This window comes from Falco peregrinus, chromosome 5 (genome assembly GCF_023634155.1).
Source record: "Falco peregrinus isolate bFalPer1 chromosome 5, bFalPer1.pri, whole genome shotgun sequence".
NCBI lineage: Eukaryota > Metazoa > Chordata > Aves > Falconiformes > Falconidae > Falco > Falco peregrinus.
Genome location: NC_073725.1, coordinates 84,849,114 through 84,875,244, shown reverse-complemented (window position 1 = coordinate 84,875,244; position 26,131 = coordinate 84,849,114). Strand labels below are relative to the sequence as shown.

At 48.9% G+C, this 26,131-nt stretch overlaps 1 protein-coding gene across 2 annotated transcripts; it reads right to left on the bottom strand.

The window, feature by feature from the left end:
- Positions 1-12,483: 12,483 nt before the first annotated feature.
- Positions 12,484-19,812, bottom strand: CHST12 (carbohydrate sulfotransferase 12). Of its 2 annotated transcripts, none has more exons than XM_055806294.1 (2): positions 19,586-19,812; positions 12,484-14,253 (listed from the first exon to the last, which is right to left on the bottom strand). In XM_055806294.1, exon 2 carries the CDS (start codon positions 14,156-14,158, stop codon positions 12,899-12,901), a length of 1,260 nt encoding a protein of 419 aa, XP_055662269.1. In that variant the 5' UTR covers positions 14,159-14,253; positions 19,586-19,812; the 3' UTR covers positions 12,484-12,898. The 2 variants fall into 2 exon arrangements, with proteins under 2 accessions (XP_055662269.1, XP_055662270.1); XM_055806295.1 differs by lacking the exon at positions 19,586-19,812 and adding an exon at positions 19,348-19,472.
- Positions 19,813-26,131: the final 6,319 nt, after the last annotated feature.

The window sequence follows — 26,131 nt, the reverse complement described above, 5'->3', positions numbered from 1 at the left end:
TAATAGATGTCCAATTAACTGGCAAAGCGAGATGCAAAGAGAAATATTGCTTACAGAGAGCTGGCATAGTGCCCATGGAGTTATAATAAGAATATTTTATTTGCCTGGGCTTTAGATAACCTATTTCTATTCTCTCTTTTGCTGCCCCTGGGGCTCCAGAGAGTATATTGGTTTATTGGAATAACTTTTCTTCTCCAGCATCTCTGAAGTCCTCTTCTAGCTCCACCAGCTCAAATATAATCTCAAATACCGGTAGGCTAAACACAGTCCTAATAGGTACTCTGGTCTCTACCACCAGCTAACACACTCGAACTGCAAAGACTGCAAAATTGAGGCTGTGGTAGTCTTCCAAAGGTGCCTATGTGGGAGCAGGGAAGGAGAACAGGGGCTAGCCTGCTGCATCCTTTAAAATAGGCAGAGAAGGCAAAGTTAAAGAAGGAATAGGAAAAGGAAAAAAAACCAAAACCCCACCCTAGGAAAAAAAATTGTTTGGCAGGAATAAAGCCTGCTTTGCACCACAGTTTGCCAAGTCAAAATAAAACCGAAGAGGTGCCAATAGGACTAGACAGATGTCAACTTACCATCGACCTGCCCAGTAAGTTATTAAAATCCAGAGACTATTGCATGCAGAAAATACTGTGTACAGTGCTCTGGAGCTAATACAAGGCATGTACCACACATCCCTGAAAAACACAACAGGAAAGGATCCAACTGCAGCACACTAAGCTATCAAATACACATGATTTAGATTAAGGATAACTAGCACAAACTAAGACCTCTGTACAAGGTGTCCGGCAAAACAAGATTTTTAATGGGTCAGTACCTCCCTGCAGGCCGCAGTAACCTAATTGTTTGCTTAACTTGCCATGTAACCACAGCCCAGGGTAGTAAGTAACTGAAACCATTTCATTGTTGCAGCCATGAACCAAACCCATGTTTTCTGTAAGCCTCTGTATCTGTCTGAACCGAGAGTTTCCGAATCCTTAGAAATAAGTTAGTAGTTGTAACCTCAGGAAAACTGGAGGCATCAAGCAGATAAGTGACTCACTGAAGATCAGAGCCTGGCCCAGATGCAGAACTAAGAATGGAACACCCTTCACCTCTTAGGCATATATCTCAGCCTTTGGAAACAGCCACATTCCTGGAGCCCTCTCCTCTTGGGAAAGGCAATGCAAAGGCAGCTCCAACACATTTACACACAGGAATCTATTTGTATTAAACTGCCATTGAAAAAGCCCAGAAGCATGACCTGTCAATTCGGTTTCCTTTTTTATTCTTAATTTTTTTTCTTTTCTTAAAAGTAATCTTTTATTCTTCAAATTCTTTTATTCTTCCTTCCTTCTTTTTTATTCTTAAACTTCCAATTTTGCAAAATTTCTCTTTATTTGCAGAGAACTTCACTGAAAAAAAAAACCCAGGAGACATGTCCCTAATGGGAAGGGAGCCCTTAAAATCACCTGCCTGTTAATCCCTTCGCTGCTGGTGATTTCGACTCTCCGGGCCTGAGGAGGGCCAGGAACACAAGGGTGATGGCTGTGTAAACATCAAACGTTAAAAGCCTTGCAGCCTTCCAGCCCAAACTCCTGGTAAGCCTGTGCTGTGCAGTAATAAAAACACGTCACTGCTCCAGTGCCCGCCTGCCCATCGGAAAGCAGCAGCCCGCAGGGGCTGGCATTGCCTGGGCACAAATCCCAGAGCTGATGGCCCCTGCAGCCTGGCACATGTGCTAACCTCTTCCCCATCCCCAGCAGGGAGTGACGGGAAAGCCCCCCTCCATCCCTCACCCCAGCTCTTGTCTGTTCTGCTACTGGTAAGAAACAAGAAGCATAAACCCACGCATTTTCCCCGGCATGGGGAATGAAGCCCCACTGACATGAGCCAAGACGCTCAAAGACTTGACACGACTAATCCTGGGTTTTTTGTCCCCTTCCATGCCACAGTGTGTTTTGGAAGGCACAGAAGTTATGTGCCAGGCGGTGGCTGCACTTGCAGAAGGAGACACAGCTTTACCTGCCCATAAATTCAGCTCGAGTTGCTTATGTCAACGCTGTAGTCGTAAAGGTAGTTTTACAGCACACGAGGCGAAACCACCTCCAGGCTAACTGCAGAAGTGGAAACAGTATAGATGTGATACAGCTCTGAGCCAGAAAAATCCTGCTGAGGAGCTGATTTCAGCTGCGTCACTTTGGGGCTGGAGCTGGTGGTGCCTGCCCCACGCTACGGTGGGTTTACAGACACAGCTGCCCACTTGGAGTAGCTCCGGAGACCTTGGAGGGATGGATGTGATCTCGGGATTATACTCTGCAAAGTGATGACAGAGTGAGAAGGAAAACACAGGACGCGACTGGGGAGCGGAAGATATTTCCTCTCTGACAGCACTGTTCTGGGAGCCCAGCAAAGCCCCAGTTCTCACCAGTGGAAGTCTGGTGCAGGTGCAAAAGAGCACTCGAGTAACCGAAAACACAATGAGACAGCCTCTTCCTGCCTTTTCTTGACCTCATCCTTTCTCAAACCAAACACTGCTGTTCTTTCAGGGGGGAAATATCCCCCGTCGCTTTTGACCAAACAAGAAAAGAAGAAAAACAAATTCAAATCCAGCTCATGCTATCTTTGGGGAACAGTCTAAAAAGGCTGAGAAGAGCAATGTCGTGGCACCACGCTGTCAAGCCTTGCAGCTGCAGGGCAGTGAGCTGCAGTAGCACAATTGCCTCGGCAATGCCTTGCCAGGGTCAAGCAGATCAAGCCAAACACGTGTAGTTTCCCCATTTTTACTGGGAAGGCACTAACGAGATCCTGGAGGCAAATACACAGTGTCTGACTCCCAGAAGGAAGAAGATCCGGAGATCAGAGAAAACACAGGTTGTCTCCAGCACCTTGCCCATGTTGGTCCTTCACCAGCATATTAACTCCATCCTAATGGGATTCCTCCTGCCATTGCTCCTGACTTCCAGCACTACACAGATCTAAAGAAGGGCCAAGAAAGGACCCTACAGAAATACTTTATTTTGTGGACACCCAAGTGGCATCACAATCTCTGTAGTGTGATAACAGGCTTGTCGAAAGCAAACACCAGCAAAAAAAATCCCAACAAAAATAAAGAAAACATCAAGCTCAGTATTAAGAACAAAGCAGCCAATTGCTGTGTGTTCTCGCACTAAATGGCATCACTACAAGGAGCAAGTCAGAATATTTTAATCAAAATGTTCCAGCAAAGAATCTGTATCTGGCAACTATGCTGTATTGGAAATTTCCTTCCAATGAGCACAGCCAGAAAAAAAAGCTAACACTGACAACAACCTAATCTATACTGAAAGCTTTTTCCTGTATATTGGAGGAAAAAACCAAAAAAGAAAGAAAAAAAACCCCAAACCAAAACAATACCCAGCTTGTCCCTAGCTGTCTTTTTAGCCTAAACTGACAAACTCAAGAGCTGGGTTTCAGCTAGCATCTTGGTTCCAAAGGCAAACTTTGCAAGCAGGCTGTTTTCCTATTACAAATAAAATGAAAAGCATTACTCGCAAACCTGCAGACTTTCCAAAAGTCAGGAACTGCATCCAAGCACACTGACCTTTTTCCTAAGCTCTAAAAAATGTAATAAATGCAAAGTGCAACAGCATCTGGAACCTGCCCTGACATCTTGAATTCACATTCTCACATGTTGATGAAAGACATTTTGTATCTTACTTAAAACAGATTTGCTCCCCAAAATCATGCCGTAGCCTGGAGCCATGGCTGTGCTGGGGGACCTGGTCCCAACCCACCCCAGTTCTGGTACGCGAAGGGGATCTCACCACACCGCAGCTTCATCTTGCAGCTCTGCCCCTACCTGGTGCTGTGGGGTGGAACAGAAACACGGTTTGTCCTGGTCTTACAAAGGGCTTTTGTTTTCAGGCTGGCTCCTAGCACCCTCACTTTCCCCAGGAAAATCTGTGTATATGATGCAAAATTGATCTGAGAATTGCCTCGATTCGGTAGTACCTGTGGAATAACGCAACGAGTTTTACTGTCCACCATACAGTCTTTCTCCTGTTGCAGCGGGCAGGTCTCGGGAAACAGACGCTATTTTGAGAGTCCAAGAAATCCAGAAAGCTCAGATGTGAGGCACCTAAACAAGAAGAGGAAAAACCAACACAACCCCGATTCCAACATTCCAAAGCAGGGATTAGCTCGCAGCCCTGCTAACCAAGGACTTGCTGTAATCCCTGGATCCACGCAGTGAAAACTGGCCAGTGCACACAGCAGCCGTGTCTGTGTGTGCTGGGTTCACTCTTTGGCTCCTAACGGTAGCTGGAAGAGAGAAAAGCAGGCAGGCTCAGGGATGTACAGCCAGAGGGGTGTCCTCAGCCACTGCTGGAGCCTCGCTGTCCCGTACCCAGCGCAACACCCGCTTTTGCCCGGTGGTTGCCCAGCACAAGCATCCCCAGGCCACAACAGGGGCTTGCTTAGGAGAACTGAAGAACAAAACTGCATTACAGGGAGGTGTGACCATCCTAGAAATGACAATCCATTGCAACGTACTAAATGTAATTACAAAAATGATCCTCTGCTTATAGAAAACAGAAGGTCATAATTTGCATATATTTCACCCTATCAAAAAACTTATGTGTTTGTTTAAACATTTCAGATGTGTTCACCAGCCCAGGATAGTGGATTGATTCTGACACCTGACATTATGTGCACATACATTGACACTCAAAATAGATAAGACGCAAGTAAAGTTAATCAAAACCCACAACTCTAGGTCATCTGGAGCTGATGCAAGACCTTTATCCAGAAGACCTGCGTGCCCAGACTACTATCGGGTAGCTGTGCTACGCCAGCGCGGGTCCCCACTGTGCACAGCACTACCCAGCACTTGGGAAATGCTTATATACACTCAGTTCATTGATTTCCCATTAGCTAAAGGTCACTGAAGGCTTTCTAAAAAGCTTTATACTCTCAGTGTGATCATTCTAGGTGACAAACACTTCTGATTTACCCAAGAGCCAAAATATACAGTCTGAAATCAATCAGACATACAGAGGTTGAGAGAGGGAAAAACTGGAGATAGACAGAGGTGCCCAACAGCATGTGAAAGGTCATGGCCACCATCTCTCCATCCCCTATGGACACTGCCCTGCTCGCAGAGCCTGGCAGCTGGTGAAGCTGCAAGCCCTCCTCTCCCAGTGCACACAAGAAGCACCTTAGCCCACTGCTATTTTTAGTCTACCTCTAAGTAACTGCTTATTCAGTCCAAACCTACAAGTCCCACCATCATTCACAAAGCCACATCTACTTTGGATAATCTGAACGTGCATTGTGTATCAGGCCTCCTTGGATTTTGCCCACTGTATTCTGATAAGCTTTCATCGCTTACTTATTCAATTATTTCTTTTCTCTGCTTTGGTCCCTGCTCCCAACCCCTGGGGCAGCAAATGGGGCAGGTCTCCATGCTGCAGGAGATGGCACTTGGTTTCTCAGCAGCCCCTCTCCCTCCCCTCAGCATTTACCCACTCTGTAGCATCCCCATTCTGTTTGGAGATGCCCTCAACTCCCCCCACCCTTTCTATCCTTCAGAACCGCATCCCCAGCCCTGCTCCACTCCCTGCTGACCACACTTTTGGCCGCCACTGTCTTTTTGACACATCTTCTTGGCTCTTTTCTGTCCCCTGCGCTCCTCCTATGTTTTCCAGAGACCTGTCCAGGGTCCAAACAAAACAAGAGTCAATCCCGATGGCATTTTCTTCCACCCATTTTGAATTCCTGCAACAACAGAGAAATAAACACTGAAACTGCAGATTCTCTGCCACATAAAGTGGCTTTGCCAAAGCTGCGTGTGATCCATCTGCCTGGGGGATAAAACATGGGATTCGTGAAGGCACTGCCTGGTGGGTCAGGAAAAGTCTCCTTCATTAACACGGGGGCTGGGCAAGGCTGGGAGTATTTTGATACTGGCACAGTCTGACACCCAGTTAGGCACAGTCTAAGGATAAGAACCTGAGACAAAATTACAAACTCCTTCATTAGACGAAAAGCAACAGCCCCGCTACTGCTTACTGCCATCTTAGCTGGCTGAGCACCCTCTGCTCAAGGATGTCCAGCATTTTCCAAGATAAAGACAGACATTTTGTTCAGAGGGATGGCATGTGCCATGCCTCCCCTGCATCCCGAGCTGCCTGGAAGCCAGCCAGGGATAGCACAGGACGGTGAGCCGTGACCTCTGTGCATTTTCATAGCTCAGTTTGGCCCACAGACCCACACAAGCCCTTGAGCTCTCTGAAGGGTATGTACTGCTTGAATCAATACAGACAGTTTTCAGGCCAACAGCTTCCAGACTCACCCTGTGGTAAGAGAAGTCTGGTTTGAAGCAGTTTTACATGGCTTTCAGCGCTGAATGCTGCAGCCCTGTCTTCCAACATTCCCACCCAAGGCACTGCTCCTCCTGGAGACCTCCACACCTCCCGTGGACACAGCTCACACCCCAGAGCCCTTCAGAAAACATCTCCAGAGGTATCTCCCACAGCTCCACTACAGGGGACAAACAGAACACAGCTTGAGTAACTCACCAAAGGGCTTACAACAAACAATTAGCAGCACTCCTAATGAAAAACATGCTCCTCAGCTCTGCCTCTTGGTTTGAAGGAGGACACAGTCCATTGCACCAGTCCCTGGGTTTGTGACACCTGTGTTCACACCAGCCCCTGCAAGGGAATCTCCCGCCACCCTGCATCCCACCACAGCCCGGGAGTCGTCTCTCTCCAAATGTGATGGACCCTACCGGCCGTGTCCAAACCTCACGGTCCAGATGGCAAGGACATCAACACCTGAAAAGCCAAAGAAATAAAAAGCAGTAGTCTTAAGGTATAAATGGTGAGCAAAGACTGATGCACAGCCCTGCTCGCCTGCCCGCTTCCCCTCTGGGGCAGCCTGCTAAAATTACTGCACCATTCTCCATTAGCACCATAGATTATTTTTTAATCACCTCTTTCTGTGTGGCTTTTTGGAGCCTTTGGCATTCTGTAGCAGCAATTAATTTTCCAGTCTCACAAAGAAACACAAAGGCTCACAAAGAAACAAAACACCTGCAGAAAAGTGACTGCTTTCCATTGAATATTGCGACAGCTTTCTTCAGGGGCTTCCATCGCCTTGAGTGTCAGGTTTGCTCCTGATTTCACCACATTTCTGTCGGTCTGTGGGTGGTGAGAGCCCAAACGCTCACACTCCGCTGCTGGCAAACAGATATATCACCCCCCACTTCTGGCCGGCGCTGCCCCGGGCAGAAACAAGACATGAAAGAGAAGCTGAGACTGTGACCCAAAGCCTCCCCAGGCAAGGAAACACCATCTTCAGGCGGGGCAGCTGTGTTTTCTGAGCATTAAAAAGCAAGAAAGGCTCAAGTTTAAAGAGGTTTGGCTTAGGGTGCCCAAACACACATCCAGGGAGTTTTGGTGTGGAAACTTCCCTCCCTCCTTGTCAAGGGTCGGGCTGCTGATCCCACACCTCCCTCCTGACAGGAACCAGCTGCTACAACTTCTCCACTTCTCATTTTTTTTAAATATTTTAAGCCATCCCTGAATGAGGCAAAACCACAAACAACAAGACAAAGCAGGGCTGTGAAGACATCGGGCCACCACAGCCAGCCCCATGGGAAGGCACCACAGCACGTCAGGATGCTGGAGGGGACACTGGTAAGTGCCAGACAGAGGACACTGAGAAGAGACAAGGGAAAAAAACCTCACGTCTCGCAGGGAAAAGGCAGCAGGGCCTGATTCCCAGCTCCAGCAGTAAGCCAGCAGGCAGGAGTAGGGGTGTGGGGTGTCACTCACTGTTTAAGTGTATTCAGATGCCCCATACTGCAGCCCCTTGTAACCCAAAGGCTGGACACGACCTGCAACACAGGTTGCACAAATAAAAGCTCCTGCTGAGCGCCAGAGCCTGCCTGCAGGTTCCAGTGGTGCTTTGCACAATGGTTTCACAGGGCACCCGCGACAGGAGTCGCTGCTGTCAGCGGGTGTGAAAGCTGGTCTCCTGCTGCCATGGGAGCCAGGCTGGGGGGAGCGGCAGCAGCACTTGTCAGAACTCGGGAACAGAAAATGTGTTTCAGATGGGCCACTGCAGAGCAGCCACACAGCCCCAGATCCAACAGCACCTCACACAGACACAGCAACTGTAGCAAGAGGCTCAGCCAGCTCCACTGCCCTGCTGAGCATCACTCCCGTCCCATCCCGGGCTCCCCCACATAGCTCCCATCCTGGCACCAGGCTCCCCCACATCGCTCCTGTCCTGGCACAGGGCTCCCCCGCACTGCTCCCGTCCCAGCACTGGGCCCTCCCACGGCACCCAGGCCAAATGCTACCCAGCTCCCACAAGGACAAACCTCTATCTCCACAGTCCAAGCCACATTCCCAATTTGATTTAATCAAGGGGAGTGTGCCACCCAGCCTCCTCATCTCTTCCCCAAACAGCCAGGTATCGATGGCTTTATTAAATTCTGCTTTTTATTCCCTTCCTGCCCTTGACTAGAGGGCTTAGGAGCAAGACCAACATGGGCAAGCCCTTAAATTCAAGCAACACGGCCTGCTTGTAAGTCACCACACCCCGCACCCTCCCTGGCACCGTTCTGCACCACAGCCAAGCAGCACCCTGCCAAGTCACCGGCTTTCCCCGCGGGCTGCCACGAAGGTCCGGCTTACATAAGGAGGAACAAACTAGCTTTTCTTCGCCCCCCTTTCAATGCTACCATTCATCCCCTGCCCTCTATCCTGCCAGTGCCACCTTGAGGGATGCAAAACACACAGCCAAAACACTTCATCTCGCACATTATCCCAGGGCAAATCTCAGTTGTTCATGCGTAAAGGGTTTGCAATTTTGTCCCCCTAAACCACAAGTGAATTTAAAGGGTTAAGACAAAAACTACCGAGATGCAAAGGTACCCATGTGTTAAGGTACCCATGTGTTAAGGACATCCCGTACCCTGGTAAAGCCATGTCACTGCTCAAAATGCAAAGAGCTCCGAGGCCTGACAGTCCTTCCCTGGAGGACACAGGGGCTGCAGGGCCAGGTCACAAATGTTCTACCATAGCAGTGAATGCAGCATCAAACAGCAAGGGACAGAGTTTGTTCAGTGGTTGTGTAAAGACTTTTGCTTAAACACTGAGCTAGCGCGCTAAAGCTGGTCTCAGTTCTACCCAGATCAAAACACCTTGGTCAACCCCCAGGTTATTTTTGCATCTACACGTCAGTTCTGCCTGGTTAGAAACTCCATGCTGACTTTGGCCAAGTGGTCAACCCCAGGGAAAAGCAAGCCAGGAGGGGAACAGGATGTAACTTTGCAGGCTGAGCACGAAATGACAAAGCCAGGTTTATTCAGACACAAAAAGGCTGCTTCAAAGCATTTTTCCAGCCCTTATAGAATCAATACTAGCATCATAACCATCTACACTCCAGGATTTTTAGTTCTCTTCTGACTTCAGGCCAGCACAGATGCATACCGCCTGCCCTTTCCAATCATTCTGCCATTATTTGTCAAATACCAAATTCCAGCTCCTTTAGGAAACCAGGGGGGAAGGAAGCATGGCTGGTTGAACTCTTTGTCCTTCCCCCTCCCCCTGCCTTTTACATCATCAGAACAGAGCAAGAAACCCACAAAAAATGCGCATTCCTAAAGCTGTAGGCTACATCCCAGTTCTGGCAACCCAGTGGTCTTACCACAAAGCTCAGCACAGCCTGGATCCCCTTTGACTTCTCAACAATACATTCACAGTGGTGGAAGGGTGGGGAAGGAGGGCTTCAAAAGAACAGAGCAGCAAGAAACAAGAAGTTTTAAACCCAGAAACCATCGACTGCAACGTGAACCCTCTCCACTTGAGCTTTACTGCTTCTCCCAGCACATGCTCTGAAGTGTGGTAATGAGGAGAGAGCTGAAAGCATCCAGCATGTTGGTTGGGTGTGGGTCCACAAATACTAACATGTCTTATATGTCAACGAAAGCTGGACTTGATGGGGTGAAAGAGGGAAAATAAGACGACAGAGCCCCCAGTGGCCTTATGCCATCCATACACTCGCCTGACTGCGGCACTTAGAGAGGCTGAGGAAGCCATTGGGATGCAGGCAGCCTGCTGAACCTTGCACATGGGCTGCTTTGGACCTTAGCGTGATGCAGGGTGGTTATAGCACATAATGCTGGAATTTACCCCCTTTATCCAGCTTTGGACAGGGAGAGAGAAGTCAGTGCATCCATGTCTCCCCTCTCTAGCCAGTATTCACAAAGGAAGGGAGAGCTTTTTCTTCCATTGCTGTTAAATTACAAGGCAGCCATAAGGAGAGGACACACTCTCACATCACACGGAGCAGCTGTCGGGCAGGATTTGCAGCCATTTTGCACCTTCTCTGCCAACTGCACAGCCAAGACCTTGCTGCCAAAAACAATGCCAAAAAAACCACCCTGCAACCCATTCCTCCTCTGCCTCAGATGACTGACAGCCAGTGACCTTGAAAAGATGCTCCTGGGCTCTCGCCTGGGACAAGCCATGGCCATGAATCACAGGACAACCACGGACGAAGAGGCAGCAGCTGGTTTGCAGGGCGAGCTGGCGTCACTGGGGTGCACTGGCTAAGCACTGGTCAGAGGGGCAGGAAGAGACAGGCCCAGATCAAGAGGTGCGAGGGAAGCAGCTGGAAGGAAGCATCTGCGTTACGGTCCCAGTCACTCACGTCTACACATACTAAACAGCAATTAAATTTAAATTAAAACAGAGAAAAAATAAACACTTTGTAAAGACAAGAGATGAAAAAACATTCATGCTGTATCTTTGAAGAGCAACATGAACCCACCCTGAAGAAATGTAAATGTAGCAGAAATCAAGAGACTCCCGGGATTACTCATTACAAGAGACGAGATTCTCAAAAACTTTGTTTTGCGGCAATTAAGCTGGTAACTGGAAAAAAATTGAATAGATCAACACTTTTCTATTATTAGTTTTAAATAATGACTCAGAAACAGGCACTTCCTTTTTCCCCAAGCTGTGAAGAGCTAAGCACAGAGACCTTGATCATGGCTTCAGGCTCATTTAAACTGCAAATATCTCTGCAGAAATTACAGAAGAGTGGCACGAATGCAATGAGAAACAACCCCTTTGTTTTGAGCATAACTACTAGCAATTACCTTTCATTTATAGGTTAAAAAGCTTGATACAGTGCATTCACTAGGAAAAGCATGCAATACCAAGAAGATGTATGTGTACAGACGCTGGGGAAGCAAGGAGAGAGGGAGGAAAAGTCACGTCTGCCAATGGCCTTGGAGAGAAACTGAGTAAAAGGCCAACATAAAGAAGTCTGCCCAAAACACAAGGCTGCTTCCCAAGGCCTGACCCTGAACCTTAATCACCGATAGCATCCACAGCCCAGGGAAATAATTATGCATTTCAGCTCTGAAAGAGTTGCCTGCCCAATCTGCTAAGCAGACAGTTTTTGCAGAGCAATTCAGAGAGAAAAAGAGAAGCAGATTCAGCTGATGAGACACAAAAAGTCTCTCCAAAAGCATTAATCTCCTTTAGGAAGCAGCCCACGTGTTCCCAGCACAGTGGGCAACCATCACTCCTGCAGCAGGTCCCAGCAAGGCAGATGATTAGATCTGCATCAGTCATTCCGTATAAACAGAAAGGCAGCGGATGAGGATGCAGCATCACAAGCAGTAGCTGGCACTCTGAAAACAAATGAACTTCGAGTTCACCTTGATGCTTGTTTATTGAAAGAAACCTTTTGGATCTTCTTCTTCCAGGGATAAGCATCTGCATCCTTGCCACCTCCCCTTAAAGCATGCACAGAAATGAGGACATAGCACAGTTCTCAAGGGACCCGCACTGTACGCAGCGGTGACCAGGCCAGAGCAGCACACCAGCTCCCCGTCCTGTAAGCAGCTACGACAGCGACCTCTGTTTCTGCCTTAGCTGCTGCAGTATGAAGCCTGGATGCCAATTTCTGGACACCGTGTCCACCCAAGAGCATGCTCCGCCATCGATGCAGGCCACAACCCCCAAGAACTTCAGGCACCATCCTGGAACGAGACATGTCATGGAAGATGTTCCACACTAGCAAGGAATACATGGGATGAGGAAGCTCAGCTTTTTGGAAAGTTGAGTCCCACCACCACTCTGCCAAAAGATGAAGCAGCGCAGAGGTACCACGCTGGCCACCTGCCATCCTTAAACACGTCACGGGGCTTGTTGTCACTGCTCTCAACCGCCATTCCCTTCCTGTGACCTTGGCATCACGCTCACCAGCCACAAGCAGCACGCATCACCGGAGCCCTGGTATGCATCCAGGACTGTGACAGTCAGGCACTGACCCACCCGATCTGCCCTGAGCCCAGCTCAGAGCCACCACCAGCAGACACAGCTGGTGAAGGCACCACTGACAAAATCAGCTCCCAAAGAAATCCGAGGGCTCTGCAAACCTCGGACCTTCGGAACAGCAGCCCTGAGATAACACACAGAGGCAAGTGCATAATCTCTTGGGTTTTTTTTTTACTTTTTTTTTTTATTCCTTCCTTTCCTTTGCCACAACACACAGTTTGTATTAAATATCTTAAATATATTAATTTTTAAAAAGTATTAATAAAAAGCTACTGGAGGACACAACTGGCAGAGTAACCAAGGGCAGCGACCCATTGCAAAATATGGGGGCATTTTAAAAAACAAAATAAATGATAACAAAAAACCTGGCATTTTTTGCATGTGCACAGCTGGCTGGAATACCCTGGACTCTGGCATTATTGCAAAAACGGAAGGGGAAGCGGTAGAAAAAATATATTCCGTTGTACCAACCTTTATGGGGAAGGGAGTTAAGAGCAAAAATGAGGAGGCTTTAAACATTTTTGGTATTTCAGATGTTCCCTCCCACACCCACTGCCCAATCACTTTTAGTCTTTAAGCAAGTTCTCTGGCTTGGGGTAGCCGAAGAGTACAAAATCTGCTTCATAAAGCTTGTACAGCTGCTGCCTCCAAGCCAACGGGATTTTGGCAAACCAGTTATCTTCCCAGCTGCTGGCAGTCCTATTCCGGTAGCTGGGGGGGAAGCGAAGCAGCCTGTCCACTTTGAGGAGCTGCAACAGGTAAGCAGCATCCTCATCCAGCGTCTCCAGCTTTCCGATGAAATCATAGTCTATCTGACATGGATGGCACAGACGGTAAACCTGCCTCCAGTGCTCATTGAAGGGGGCCATCTTCTCTGTCCTGGGATCCAGTAAGTACTGGATGAAGTCAGAAAAGGAGACTTTGAGGCCTGCCCCAAAGGCCTCACTAACAGAGGTGGGAAGGTTGGTATGGTTGGAGTACAGTTTTAGCATGGGTATGGCAAAACGCCGGTAGAACTCCTCATTCTCCAGCTCAAATTTGCTGCGAAAGGCAGAGATGAGGCGGACAAAAGGGTCCCGTACAAAGAGGAACTTGGTGTACTTCTTCAGCTTGATCTTCATGAGGTGCCGGGAGAACTTCCCGTAACGGCGCCAGAATTTGTTGAATGTCAAGTGGGTGCTGGTGTTGTGGACGTGTTCCCGGGGGATATCCAGAGGGTTCCGGTATGGGACCCCCTGGTCCAGCAGGCTCTCACTTAACACAATCATCACCCGTTTCCAGTTGGTGCAGGCCACCTTGGGGACATAACAGTAGATGATTCCGTGGCGGTCATCCACAATCAGGTGGTTGAGCTCGTAGTTTGGGATGTCGTCAAAGGAGCGCTCCTTGGTGGGGAAGGTGAAGCTGGAATTGGCACAAAACTCCCGCAACGTTCTCTGCCTCTCTATCTGCAGTTTCTCTTGGTCCAAGCTGTTTCTATCATTGTGCGTAGACCAGTCATAACCCCTCACATTCTCCTCCAAATTGCTCACCACAGGCTTGCTGGAGCCCTGGACAAGTACCTGTTCTGTCTTTCGGGGGATAGAGCTATTCTGTTTCAGGCTTGAACTAAGCAGCTTTGCCAAAAATTCATCCACATCTGGCAAGGCTTCCCAGTCTTCACCTGCCGTGATACCAGGGATGGCTCCTGGGGAATGAGGCCTGGAGAAGGAGGTATGTAGGTAGAAGTGAGCTGTTCCCACGTTGTCCCAGTACACAATGATCAGGAGGATCATGAAGATGGAGACCAGCACCACAGAGAGACGGAGGAGCCGTGCTTTGGTCATCCTGACACCTACTGTGATAGCTGGCTTTCACCTGGATTCATCTCTGTCTTGCAGAGTAAGGCTTGGGATCCAGCATGGCGCTGCAAACCAGGAGCCTGGAAAGGTACCAGAAAAAAAGTTAGTTGAACTCTTAATGGTGCTGGTTTGGAGAGAATAACCTTGCACAGTCCAGACTCGTTGAGGGGCTGACCATTGATTTCCACATGGGGGGAGCTGCATGAGTCTGCAGTACTCACAGAGACCCCACGGAGAAAAGCTGATGGGCCAAAAGGCGGCATAATCTTGCAATTTTACCAGTTTCCATATCAATCATGGGGGTTTTATCAATCTCAAGCTTCTAGAATCAAGTGATTTCAAGAGAATCTCTTTTTTAATTTTAAAAAATAAATAAAATATAAAGATTTCAGGCCTAGAGATCACAGAAGGAAGTCTGAGAGTATTAACCACAACTATATACAGAAAGTATGCAGCGCCAACTTTCAGATCTCCTTGACTTTTAAACATACGTAACACACAACAGGAAGAAAGAGGGCTCAATCCATGACTTTAGCTTGTGGTTCCACACTGTGGCCTCATCTTCCCATGAAAATGTTCTGTTACCACCATGCTGAAAACAAAGACCTTATTGGAGCTATAAATACATAGTTGAAGATGCCACTGTCTCAGCGGCTAAAGCAAGCCCCTGTTGAGAGAACACCACTGACCTGAACATATCGCCTTATCTAACCTGTGTGAAGGCACCCAGTAGATGTCATCTCCATGACCTTTCTTAGTAGCTACTTCACTTTGTCAAGAACAGAGAACGCAGTTTTCCTACAAAAACCCGCAAAAGGGACACGGTCCCAGTAAGAGCCACACATCAATAAAGATCTAAAGGAATGATCACTTTTAACTGAATGATTTCCAAGATCAAGGATGCCCTGGTAAATCTTTGTCCATACCTGGACTCTGTTGAGTCAGGACCTCTTTTCCTGGTTTAACATAACTTATATTTCTATCCCACTCATCCCTAACAACCCTTGACCACCAAAGACAGGCTGTTACAAGGGTAATTCAGAAGAACTTTTTTGGAGGGTGCAGCAGATTTGGTTTTACTTCAACCAGTCTCATCTTTTCACTGCTTCCCTGCTGACTCCCAGCACCTTTCCACCAGAAAGCTCCTCAAGGGAGATCTGTCTACTCACCCTGTTGCATGTTTTCTGGTCCAAGGCCCCAAGCAGAGGCAGGCTGGCAAACCAGCCTTGCTCTCTCCCCAAGTGATCAAGGAGCCAGTGCCTACAGCCAGGGAACAACAACAACATAAAGTGAGGAGCAGCTATCTGATATTTTGAGAGAGAAACCAAGGTTGGGTGTTTTACAGTCTCTCTCTGCTAGGTTTAACGTCAGAAGACAAGCAAAAAGTAGTCACTCTAATCTCCCCTCCAAACACAGTCCAGCCCCTGATTATCAACACAGAACAGCATCTACTGATAGAAAACAAGAGCCGCCCTTTCTGCGGACATTCTCATTCTTTCTAATGACTTCAGGACAAACGCTGCGAACACCAGCTCTGAAAACAAAGCCACTTCAGGGTAAGCTGTCCTGAAAAGCTTTTCAAAATGAAGACTGGGGTCTCTCTTCCTCCAGAAACATGGAGGTTGCTCCCAAGGCAGTTCACATGCCACTCTTAAACAGCATCGACCGCACCCTGTACAGGGATGCAAAGAACCTGAGAGTCCAGATAGGCAAAAGTGCCAAGCTCTGTCATTCCCGGGAGAAACGTGCTCAGCACCTTTGAAGCTCACAGCAGCCTTGCACTGAACAACTTGCCTAAAGAGCCATCTTTGTGGCTGTGCTTATGCCTCAGGGATGCCAGATTTAACAATCAAAGTCCTGGTTTCAAATACTAGAAAAAAAGCATTAGACCAGAATTTAGTAACAACCAGGAACAATAGCAGATACAGTTACATATCAAAGTATTTGCTCAGCTTGTCCCAAAAGATATAAAATGCAGGACTGAGTATTTAGGTTTTTTCCACCCGGGTGTATTTATTTACACTTCAGAAGTAGTAGTGAGAGCCAGAAATTCAGTGTAGCTGTAGCCTAACACATGGCTTTGCACTACAACACCAAACGCTGTGTTTCCTGGAGCCAGGCTCTTATTCTACATGCGAAGAGGAGGTGAAGGAACTGCAGACATAACACTTTGCACTCTGCAGAGCAAGAAGCAGGTATTACTCAGCAGTAATCTTCTACATTTAGCTAGTCAAGATTGAAGATGGAGCAGATATAAGAAGGAACACCCAGAGAGATGAGCACAAAGTTAAAGAAGGGGCAAATTACATCTGTGTGTCAGCACTTCAGGCCAAGCATCTCAATCCAACAGCAGAAGATAATGGTGTGATGCTGCCAAGCCTACTGCTTGGCACACTTCTGGGTTTGCGTTTTGCCTAAATCTGTTCTTGCTTTTGAGTTGGTTAGCTGTTCAGGGCAGGGACTGCTTCCTATTCTGGATGAATAGGATGCCCACTGCGCACATAATCCCTAGCACACTGTGCTTCCAACGCTGCTTGAGACCTTTAGGCTGGCTGGAATGCAGCAAGCCCAGAAAACTGCACGGAGCATCCCTTTCTGCCATCCCTATACCCAGCAGTCTCCACAGCTCCGGGCAGCACAGCAGCCTGCTAGCATTTCTGCAAAGCTGTCCCACCTTGGCGCAGACAGATCATCCCTCTCAGCAGCAGCGACAGAAGCAAATGAGACGCTGTGTGTGGCACACACATTCCTCAGGCAAACGGAAGGAGGGCTCTTTGTCAAAGCCACCACCACCATAATGTAGCTTTACCGAGTGCACCCCAAGGGCTCGAGCCTGCTTTTCAGGACACAGCACGCAGGCCTGCCAGAGAGTTTGGCTTTTCCAAGATGTACGGCAGCGAGCAGCACAGAATCGAAATGACTCCACTTCTATTAACTCTATCAGTGCCAGAGAGGAATCCTGGAAAAAAGCAGTAACACAGCTTATTCCCCCTCACGAGAAAAACGCTGCAGAAAACAGTTACTCTATTGACTACAATACATCCTCCTCCTGAGCACTTCATAAAAGATGCCAGACCGAAAGCAAAAATTAGAGGTCTCTGTACACATCAGAGGGAACACGCCTCCATCCTCCCCTTGCCAGAATCAAAAGGAAAAGCCTCCAAGTGGAGCCAAGAATTTACATTCAAGTTTAACCCAAAGTCACCAGCCAACAAGAACGTGCACCAGTATCCACACAAAGCTGCTTCTGTGACATGACGCTGGCAAACTGGGAAATGGACCAAGTGCTATAACCATCCTACAGAGCCTCCTGAGCAGCCATCCCATGATCATCTCCAACCTGAAGCCAGCCTGGGTGTGAAGCAGACTCTTCTCCGCACCCCAGGCCTGAGATAGGCACTGAGGGCCAAGGTCACTGGTCCCATCCTCTCGTATCACAAGCTGCCATATCACGTAATGACCTCTCGAACTCACATTTAAAACCAGAACGGGGCTATGTGTCCCCAGTGCTATTATTGCAAAAACTATTACAGATGCAACTCCTCAGGGATTTGGAAACCTTATTTGCACTTCACAGCCCAACTGTAACTATTTGTTCTCAGGGCAAACATGAGATTACATAATTCCTGTCTCTTTCTTCCGCTCCTCTCCGATTTCTGCGAGGACTACATCCTCTCACAGCCTCTCTTTGAAACTGAAACAAAGTCCAGCTCACTTAGAGGAGCAGTACAGCCTAAAGAAAATACAGGAGCTTACACACGGGTATGTACTGGAAACAGGGGACAATAACTCATGTCTGAATAGCGATGGTTTTGAAGTGACTGTGCCTCCAAAGGCTTGGGTGCAGATTCCATCTCTTCTTGCTTTGTGTTTCCCCAGGCTAGTCCCTCTCCCACTTCTCCTAAGTCCCCACGGGGAAGTGCACAGCACAGGTCAGGCACCAAGCACCAGCTCACCTCCTCCAGTGACCACTCCTTTTAACATAAGAGGATATGGGATTTTGGGTAACTTGCTTGGGCTTCACCTGCTTCTGAAGATGGAAAGAGGTAGAATGAGAACTTAAAAAAAAAGGCAAATTCAAATGGATACGTTCCCCCGGGGCACCTGCATTCACCAGCATTCACTCCATCCATGCAGCCACCTCTACACATATCATGGTACACACCTGCTACCAGTTACACCTAGGGAATAACCAGCCTCTAGAGAAATGGAACCAATTTAACCTCCTGCAGGTGCAGGCAAATGAGCTCCCATCAGCCAAAGCAGACAGACCTGTACCAACAACCAGATATTATTTTCATGTGCTTGGCATCAATCAATAAATTGCTTCTCCACAGCTTTCCAAAATATAGCACCGTTTGCAGAACAGGGTGTTTTAACCCATGTAAGGGTATCAGCAGTTACATTAGCATAAATGCATACCTGAAACAAAGAATAGGGCTTGCATTGCATGTTTTACCCCAGCCTCACATACATACACTAGAGACCCGCAACAATACATCCTCATCTACACAGCTAACCCAGAGCCTTCCCTCCCACTGCTGTCACAAAGGCTGCTCTATACAGGCTTGGCAGTGCTGTTTTAATACCCATACATGCAAGTTGCCTCAATAACCAATTTCTAAGCTTTCCAGGAGGAAACTCCCAAACTCGCAGCACATCCCGTTGGGTCGCTCCCTCTGTCACACACTTCAGGAGCTGCGAACTCACCGCTCCTGGCCTGGCAGGGGCAGGATGGGCCCCGGCGGCCGCAGCCTGGGCGAGCAAACCCCTGGGCGGCTGCTGGATGTGGTGGCCGGGGCCAGGAGGCAGAGCCCGTTGCTCGCCCCGCCGGCGTGTGCCCGCCGGGCACCTCCTTCCAGCCGAGTAGGGCGCTGTACGCAGTTCAGCTCGCAGCGAAGTTTTGTGCCTGAAGTTCAGGCGGGACTAACGCCGTTCGCGGCTGCCTCCGTGCAGCCACGCCGAGAGCCGCGCTCCGCCGGGGCGGCTGCCGCCCGGCTGTGCTTGTGCAGCCGCCCGGACCGCGGCAGCCCCCGAGCCCAGAGGCAACGCTGCAGAACGGGCCCAGCGCCGGCGGCAACACGAACGCTGGTCCGTCATGCTTCAGCGAAAAGGAACCGGCAGAGCCGCCCGCAGCCCGCCCGCCCCCAGTCCCGGCCGGCGCTGCACCCTACCTAGCACACCACGGCCGCCGGGCAAAGCGGAGAGACCAGCGCAGGGGTCGCCGCGCCCCCGCTGAGGCTCAAAACCGGAGCTCGTCCGGCCCCACCGCGGGGCGGCACCCCCCGCCGGGACCGCCTCGCCCGCGCCCCGCTGCCGCCCAAGCCGTCCCCTCAGGCGCCGACCCCCGGGGCCTGCCCCGTCCGCGGGCGGAGGCCGTCCACACCCCGCCGTGGGCGGCCCCGCGCTCACCTCCCGGCCGGGCAACGCAGCCTTCCTCGCCGCTCCGCCGCCTCCCGCTGCCCGTCCCCGTCCCGCCGCTACCCGGGCGCCGCCGCCTCTCGCGAGACGCCGGGCACGGGGGTCCCCGCGGGGCCGCGGCGCAGGCGCCGCTCCGCCCGCCGGCGGGAGGCCGTGGCCCGCCCTGCCCCGCTGCCGCGGCCTGCCGGCGCGCCCCGCTGCCGGGAGCCGGGCCCTGAGGCGCCGTCGGTGCGGGCCGCCCGCCGGGAGGGGCCCTAGGCCAGGCCGGGAGCGGAGGGGCCGCCCCGGTGGGGAGCAGCGCCCGGCTGCTTCCCGCCACCCCAGCGCGACCGAGGCTGCGGCGGGAAGCGCGCGCGGCCGCCCTGAGGAGGCGGCTCTCCCCTCAGAGCGCCCTGAGGTGGCTGCCTTGCCAGAGCCCGCTCCCAGCGATTACGCGAGGAAGGTTCAACCTAAACCTCATTTTTTAAGTCGTACAGGTTGCGCCGAGGTCTCACACCACACCGCAACCCTGCGTGGGTATTTAATTTCCCTGCAAACCGGGTGTGCAGAGACAAGAATCCACCATCCAGCATCTGCCCTGCCCCGGTGACAGGACGACGATGAGCCAGCAGTGGCTGTGGTGGCAACAGTCCCTGTCCCAAGATGGACACAGCATCCTGACACCCATCAGTGCTCCTAGCTGGAGCTCACTGTAAGACGTAGCCAGTTCCAAGCTGTTCTGTGGAAGAAACCCCAGCCTTTTGGGTTCCAGCCCTGCAGGCTTTATTATGAGCAAAGTATAGATATCTGGATGCAGCAAGGCTGGAAAACGCTGCTTGAAAAGCCCGGAACGGTTGAAGCTCCCTTTGCTACTCTTACTTGCAATGGAGAAGAACAGAAGCAAAGCTCTGTTAGCCCAGCACTGAAAATGAGCATGGGCCCACCTTGCGCAGGAGATGGGCTGCAGTCCCACCTGCAGCAGTTATCAAAGCTACAACTGATAATTCACAGATTCCACCTGCAAGCTCTCAACCCCCAACTTTTACATTTATTAACAAACTTGAAACACAGGCTTTACAAACAGGGAAATTAGCACATCATGTGGCTTCGTAGGCTTCACAACAGTCATGGCAAAGTGTCAAACTCTTTGTTGCACAACCTCCCCTTCAGAGATACAGCCTCAAACTGATGCATTCAGCTCAAATGTCCCACTTTTTGTATGAAATAGCTCCAAACACTGCAACTTTTCATGGTGATTCAGCCCAAAGGTATTTAATGGAGATGTATATGCCTGGAAAACTCCCCATTTCCCCTCACTTTTAGCCCTTTGGTGTTTGTAGGTCATGTGAGGTCTTGTAAATACAGGTTTGGCTTAAGACCTGCTGGCACAGGTTTGTTTTACAGTCTGTGCTTATTTTATCTGTATATTCTTTTTTTATATCTTTGTTTACCTGAAAGGGTCAGCCCCAGGGAACAAGTATTCCTGACTTTCTGCTTCGCCATCACATCTCTTCTTGCTTCTTGCTGTTTCCTAAGGAAAATCAGCTGCTTGCTGCACCAGCTCATGCGCTTGGCATTGTATCCCCACTTCAGGGTTTTAAGGCATTTTATAAATACAAGTAATCTAAGCTTCCTCATCCCCGGAGTGAACTATCCCTTAACTTCCTGACAGATAGCAAAGCAAGAAATGTGTGCACGGTGTCACACAGCAAGTCAGAAAGAGCACGTAGGAGAATTCTTGCAAGTGCTGCAACTTTAAAAGAGGGTTCTTCATCCATTTGACGAAGGCACAGACCTACCTGAAATTGTCATCTGAGATACTTTGGCAGACCTAGGAGGGAAGCCACTCCTGTTTGGGGCATGCAGTCATTTATTCAGTGCAATGACCAGAACCATTTTATTTGCAGCATATTTAAAAAGCAGGGGAAATATTTTCAAATAAGCCCCTATGGAGAAGGTTGCTGGCTAGAGACAATTGTTTCAAGAAAAAAACCACATTCCCACGGTTTACCTCTAGGCTAGCTCTTATCAGGGTCTTCACCTATCACCATGCTGCTTCTCCTGGCCGCACTCTGATCTGAAATGCTCTGTAGATGAAAAAGAGCTTAGAGCAATCTCTGGCTGCTCTCACAGCCAAACATCTGCTCACCCAAACAGCATTCCAGGCGTGTGTTACACCTCCTAGCTTCACAGCAACACACAGGGACGGCAGAGGAGAATGGGGAAACTATTTCTCAGGCATTTACATTTGGTTTTAATAGTCAGGGAGCCTTTTGGATGCATGGGTGGCATCCACACTTTTGCCCTGGGAAAAAAGGCAGCTTGGGCTCTGTGCCGACGGCTTCTGGGAGGCAAATGCTACTGGGAAAATGAGGGTTTTCTCTTGGGCCCCGTTAACACCCTAGTTATCTTAAAGTGAAGCTAACAGCAAGAGAACACAGTACAGCGGAAAGACTTGCAGCAAGGTATGGAAAAAGCAATCTGCAATGTATAAGATCCCTCTCCCCCCTGCTAGCCTTCCCTCTGCTTTTCAGTGTTACAACACAGAAGCTAAAATACATTTTAAGGCACACTTCCCTGCATCTGCTTCCTCGACTTCCAGCAGTCTTGACATTCATTGCAAACCGCTGGGGCCACCAAGAGTCTTGCTCCCCTGGTGGCTTCTATTTAGTCTTCGGCTGGGTCCCCAAGCGGGTGACTGACTGCTGCGTTTGCCGACTGCTGGCACCATCTGCAGGCTCTGCAAGCCAGGGGAGACAAAGTACTCAGTCAAGTTTCTCATGCTTCGATTTGAGCCAGCCAGTCAAAATGGGGAAGAGACAGATTGCCACGGGCTTTGGAGGGGCGAGTTTGGCAAAGGCACTAGGATCTTGCCTTAAGGATTGTTGCCTTAAGAAAATCGCAAGGTGACACTTTCAGTGGAAGCAGTATGTTGTTAAATGGCTAACGCAGATTAAACTTTGTACTTCACATATGGATTAGACTAGGATTATGAAAAGCCCTGAAAATGTTATTTTCTCCTCGTAAGAGGTTATTTTTGGCCAAGAGGGAGATGGAGTGTAACTCACTCTGGAACGTTGCCCATGTCATCTGTTGGGGGAAAAAAAAGTGGGGGCTTAAAACTTGGCTGTAAAACCCCCACTCATGTGACTGCTTTTCCAACTGGTCTGTTTGTGTTGCATTTACAGCTCTTTAAGTTCAAATTGCAACAGAGCAAGTGCTGAAGAATACAGTAGTGCCTCCTGAGCCAGCCAACCTGATATTTCATGTACTCACCCTTGACTTGCTACTGTAGGACCCGTCCTTTGACACGGTTAGAGTTGCTTTGCTGGATAGTGCTTGCAGGAGCATTGTCTTTTGGCAGCACCTCTTGTGGAATCTGCTCTATCAAAAGCCGGGAAAGCTTCATTATAAACACAGTTTTAAAAACATTTTGCAATGCATGAGTCACTAATAGCTAGCCAAAATAAATTATAGCATTGTAAATAAGAATTTAACCATTTTTTAGTAAAAAAAAAAAAGTGAGAAAAACTTAATAGCATGTGTAGCTATTGCTACCCTACCAAGATAATAGCACCTGTGCCAGAATGAGGAAGGATTCTGGCTACATTTCAATGGGATTTGCATATGCAGTTCCTGGAAATTCGTTCTGGCCTTGTGTGTCTGCACTAAGCAAAACAACTGAAGCTGATAGATGGTTAGTGCAGCCTGTCACGTCTTGGTCTCCTTGCTGAGGTTTGGTTTGGATGTGAAACTGTCTGAGCAACTAGACAAAGATCAGCAACTTGTTGCAAGTGAACCCAACTGAACCCTAATTCTTCCCCCTAAGTTACAGAGGCTTAGTTGAAGCAGTGGTTCTACAAAGGATATGCTTTCTTATCCGTCAAAAGCTACTTAGACCATATAAAAAAAATTTGGATGAGATTTCTAATAGTTCTGATACTTAGACTTTACTCTGTCTTATTTCTCACATGACAATCCATCTTTTCCAAGAAAGCTGATGCAGGATGTCACCAACAGCTCTTTGGCCCCTACCTGAATGGTGGCTGATAGGAACCTTGACCTTTGCGGCAATGGATATGCTACTCAAAGCTTTTGGCTGATGGAAGAGCCTAGCTCGGTGTAGGTGGTTCTCAGAAGCTTTGCCTGCATTGGGGCTTGAGGGAGTCCAATGCTTAACTTTTGAGATCTGAAAGACATCAAGTTGAGTTAACCTCAGCAGTGATGTCTCTTACCTCTGATTGTTGCCATGTTGTACCAAAAAGATTCCCCCACCTGACTGGCTTAATTTGCTGTTTAGGCAGGAGGTTGAGGGCATTATAGAAGAATAAAGATATTTAACTTATTTCTTCATGCAGTTTGTACTATGTTTCTCTTACTGTATTTAAAAACCACCCTAGCTCCACTGGGTCCATGCCTTCTGTTCAACCCATCCCCTTTAGAAATAAACACAAAAGACCTACCCTGTGGAAGTTTGGTTCGAGAGAGCGAGATCTTTCCTTTCTTGCTGTCCTCTCAGCAGACATCCCCTGGTCTCTCCTGTTCTTCAGCACTCCCCTGGCTGGGGAGCCCAGCTGGCTCCCAGCCGCAGGGTCCAGCAGCAAACCCCCAATAGACACACTGTCTCTTGTCTGACAATCTTGGGTGGAGTTGGCCTCCAGATACTTCAGCTCAAGCATGTCTCCCTGAGAGACGTGGTCCGAGGAGACTTTGCTCCCAGGGTCTTTGTGTTGGGCTCTGGAACGGCGACTGGCTGCAACGAGGGAGATGCTTTTGGTGTTTGCAGCAATTTCTTCCAAGGTCTCCAGACTCAGTGGAACTGCAGCAACGTCTGATGGTGACTTTTTCCCATGCAAGCCTAGAGAGGTGGGGGAACGCAGCCTGGGACTCATCTTTCCGGCAGCAACACCTGTTGGTTTCTGCTAAAAATCAGAGAAATTGCAGTATTATTTGCTTTTCAGTCAAAGCTTTTATACTTTTCCCCTTCAAAGCACTTTCAAACATCTGGAAGACATGAAATTTCACCTGAAATACTGTTGTAACTTCGATGTATAGAGAAACAAAGGCAAAGCTTTTTGACTGTGCATCTCCCATATAGAGTGATGGCTACAAAATGAGTCAGCTGTCAAGCAAGAAACTGATGAGCTCTTAACATTCCCTCCTGTTCCAGGGTGCTAAGTGAATTGGGTTTCATCAGATAGACATCAGATCAGGGCCCAACAGACCAGTGAATGGCGATCATCCCTGACAACGCAGGTCCCCTCACACCAGACTCCATGGTGCATCTCTACAACTCCTGCCACTCCACTGGACACACTGGAGACTTGGTGATTCAGAGGGAGAGCCCAAACTGGAGGTGGCAGTTAAGCCGTGGCCTCTTAAGTAAATCCCAGGCTTTAAACCCAAGGCCAGTGCTCTAGGAGTGATGTTATTGCTTGCCAAAGTTTATCTTCCTTGCATACAATAGATTCTGTGGTTTAGCTGCCATGCATGTTCTGTCATCACAAGAGGAAGCTGCTATCCACAACAAACGTGCCTTGAATTCCTTTCCTGCCTCACTGACCTGCTGAACTGGGCTTTTTGGCAAACCAGAGAAAGTTGGGCTGAGATGGGTATCCAAAGACCCCTCCTTCCCCCAGGGCATTGTTTTAGATGATCTGCAGCTGCCACTGTGAAAAGAATATGCCAGGCAGTTAACAGATGAAAGCACAGGCCCTTCATCAGCAGGGAGAGATGAAACATGTCTAGATGAGAGCTCTCAAGCTGTGGGAAAAGCCAGAAGCCTGGTAAATGTGGTAATAGAGGACACAGCAAGGAAGGACTTCAGGATTCATGAAGGAGAGAGATTTTCATCCCCTGATTCTCACAGACTTTGCCATTTTATTTGGTTTAAATGCTTGCCAATCCACAGAAGCAAATCCGAACATTTCCCATAGCCCTCTCTGCAGAGAAGGTTCCTGCTAACACATAGAGCTACTTGCAGGAAACTCTTTTCTAACAGATTCCGGTTTCTAGAGGCTCTTCCAGTTTGATGTCTCCCAGTTTTGGGGAAGCACCTGGGAGCTGCCAGGTTCCCGTGCCCTAGAGAATAATTCTATTAATGATAAAGATTTGCATTACCTGTCTGACTCAAGGGTGATGGAGGGAATGTCAAACTTCACCCCCCAAACTTCACCCCCCATGGAATATTCGTCACGTTCCCAGGTAGAACATTTCTGATCTCATGTTTATTAGGATCCAGATGCTGACTTACATCCAGAAAAGGACTGTTGTGGGGCTGCAGGAAGAGGGAAGAATGAGATCCACAGCTGATTTTTCTCACTGTAAAGCCCCACCTCTAGCCCAGGCTCTCAGCCTGCAGTCACAAAGACACTTTTGATACCTTATGTGCTTTTCCATAGTTCCAGCCACCTGCTATTTGCTCCCCTCCCAACATGAATAGCATTAAATTTATTATTCATGGTGAAACCCAACTCCTTGCCCCGTTTATTCTAATCATAATAAACAGGGGAAGCTGCTGCTTGGACTCCCTGCTGAAGACTAGCAATTTCCTGCCAG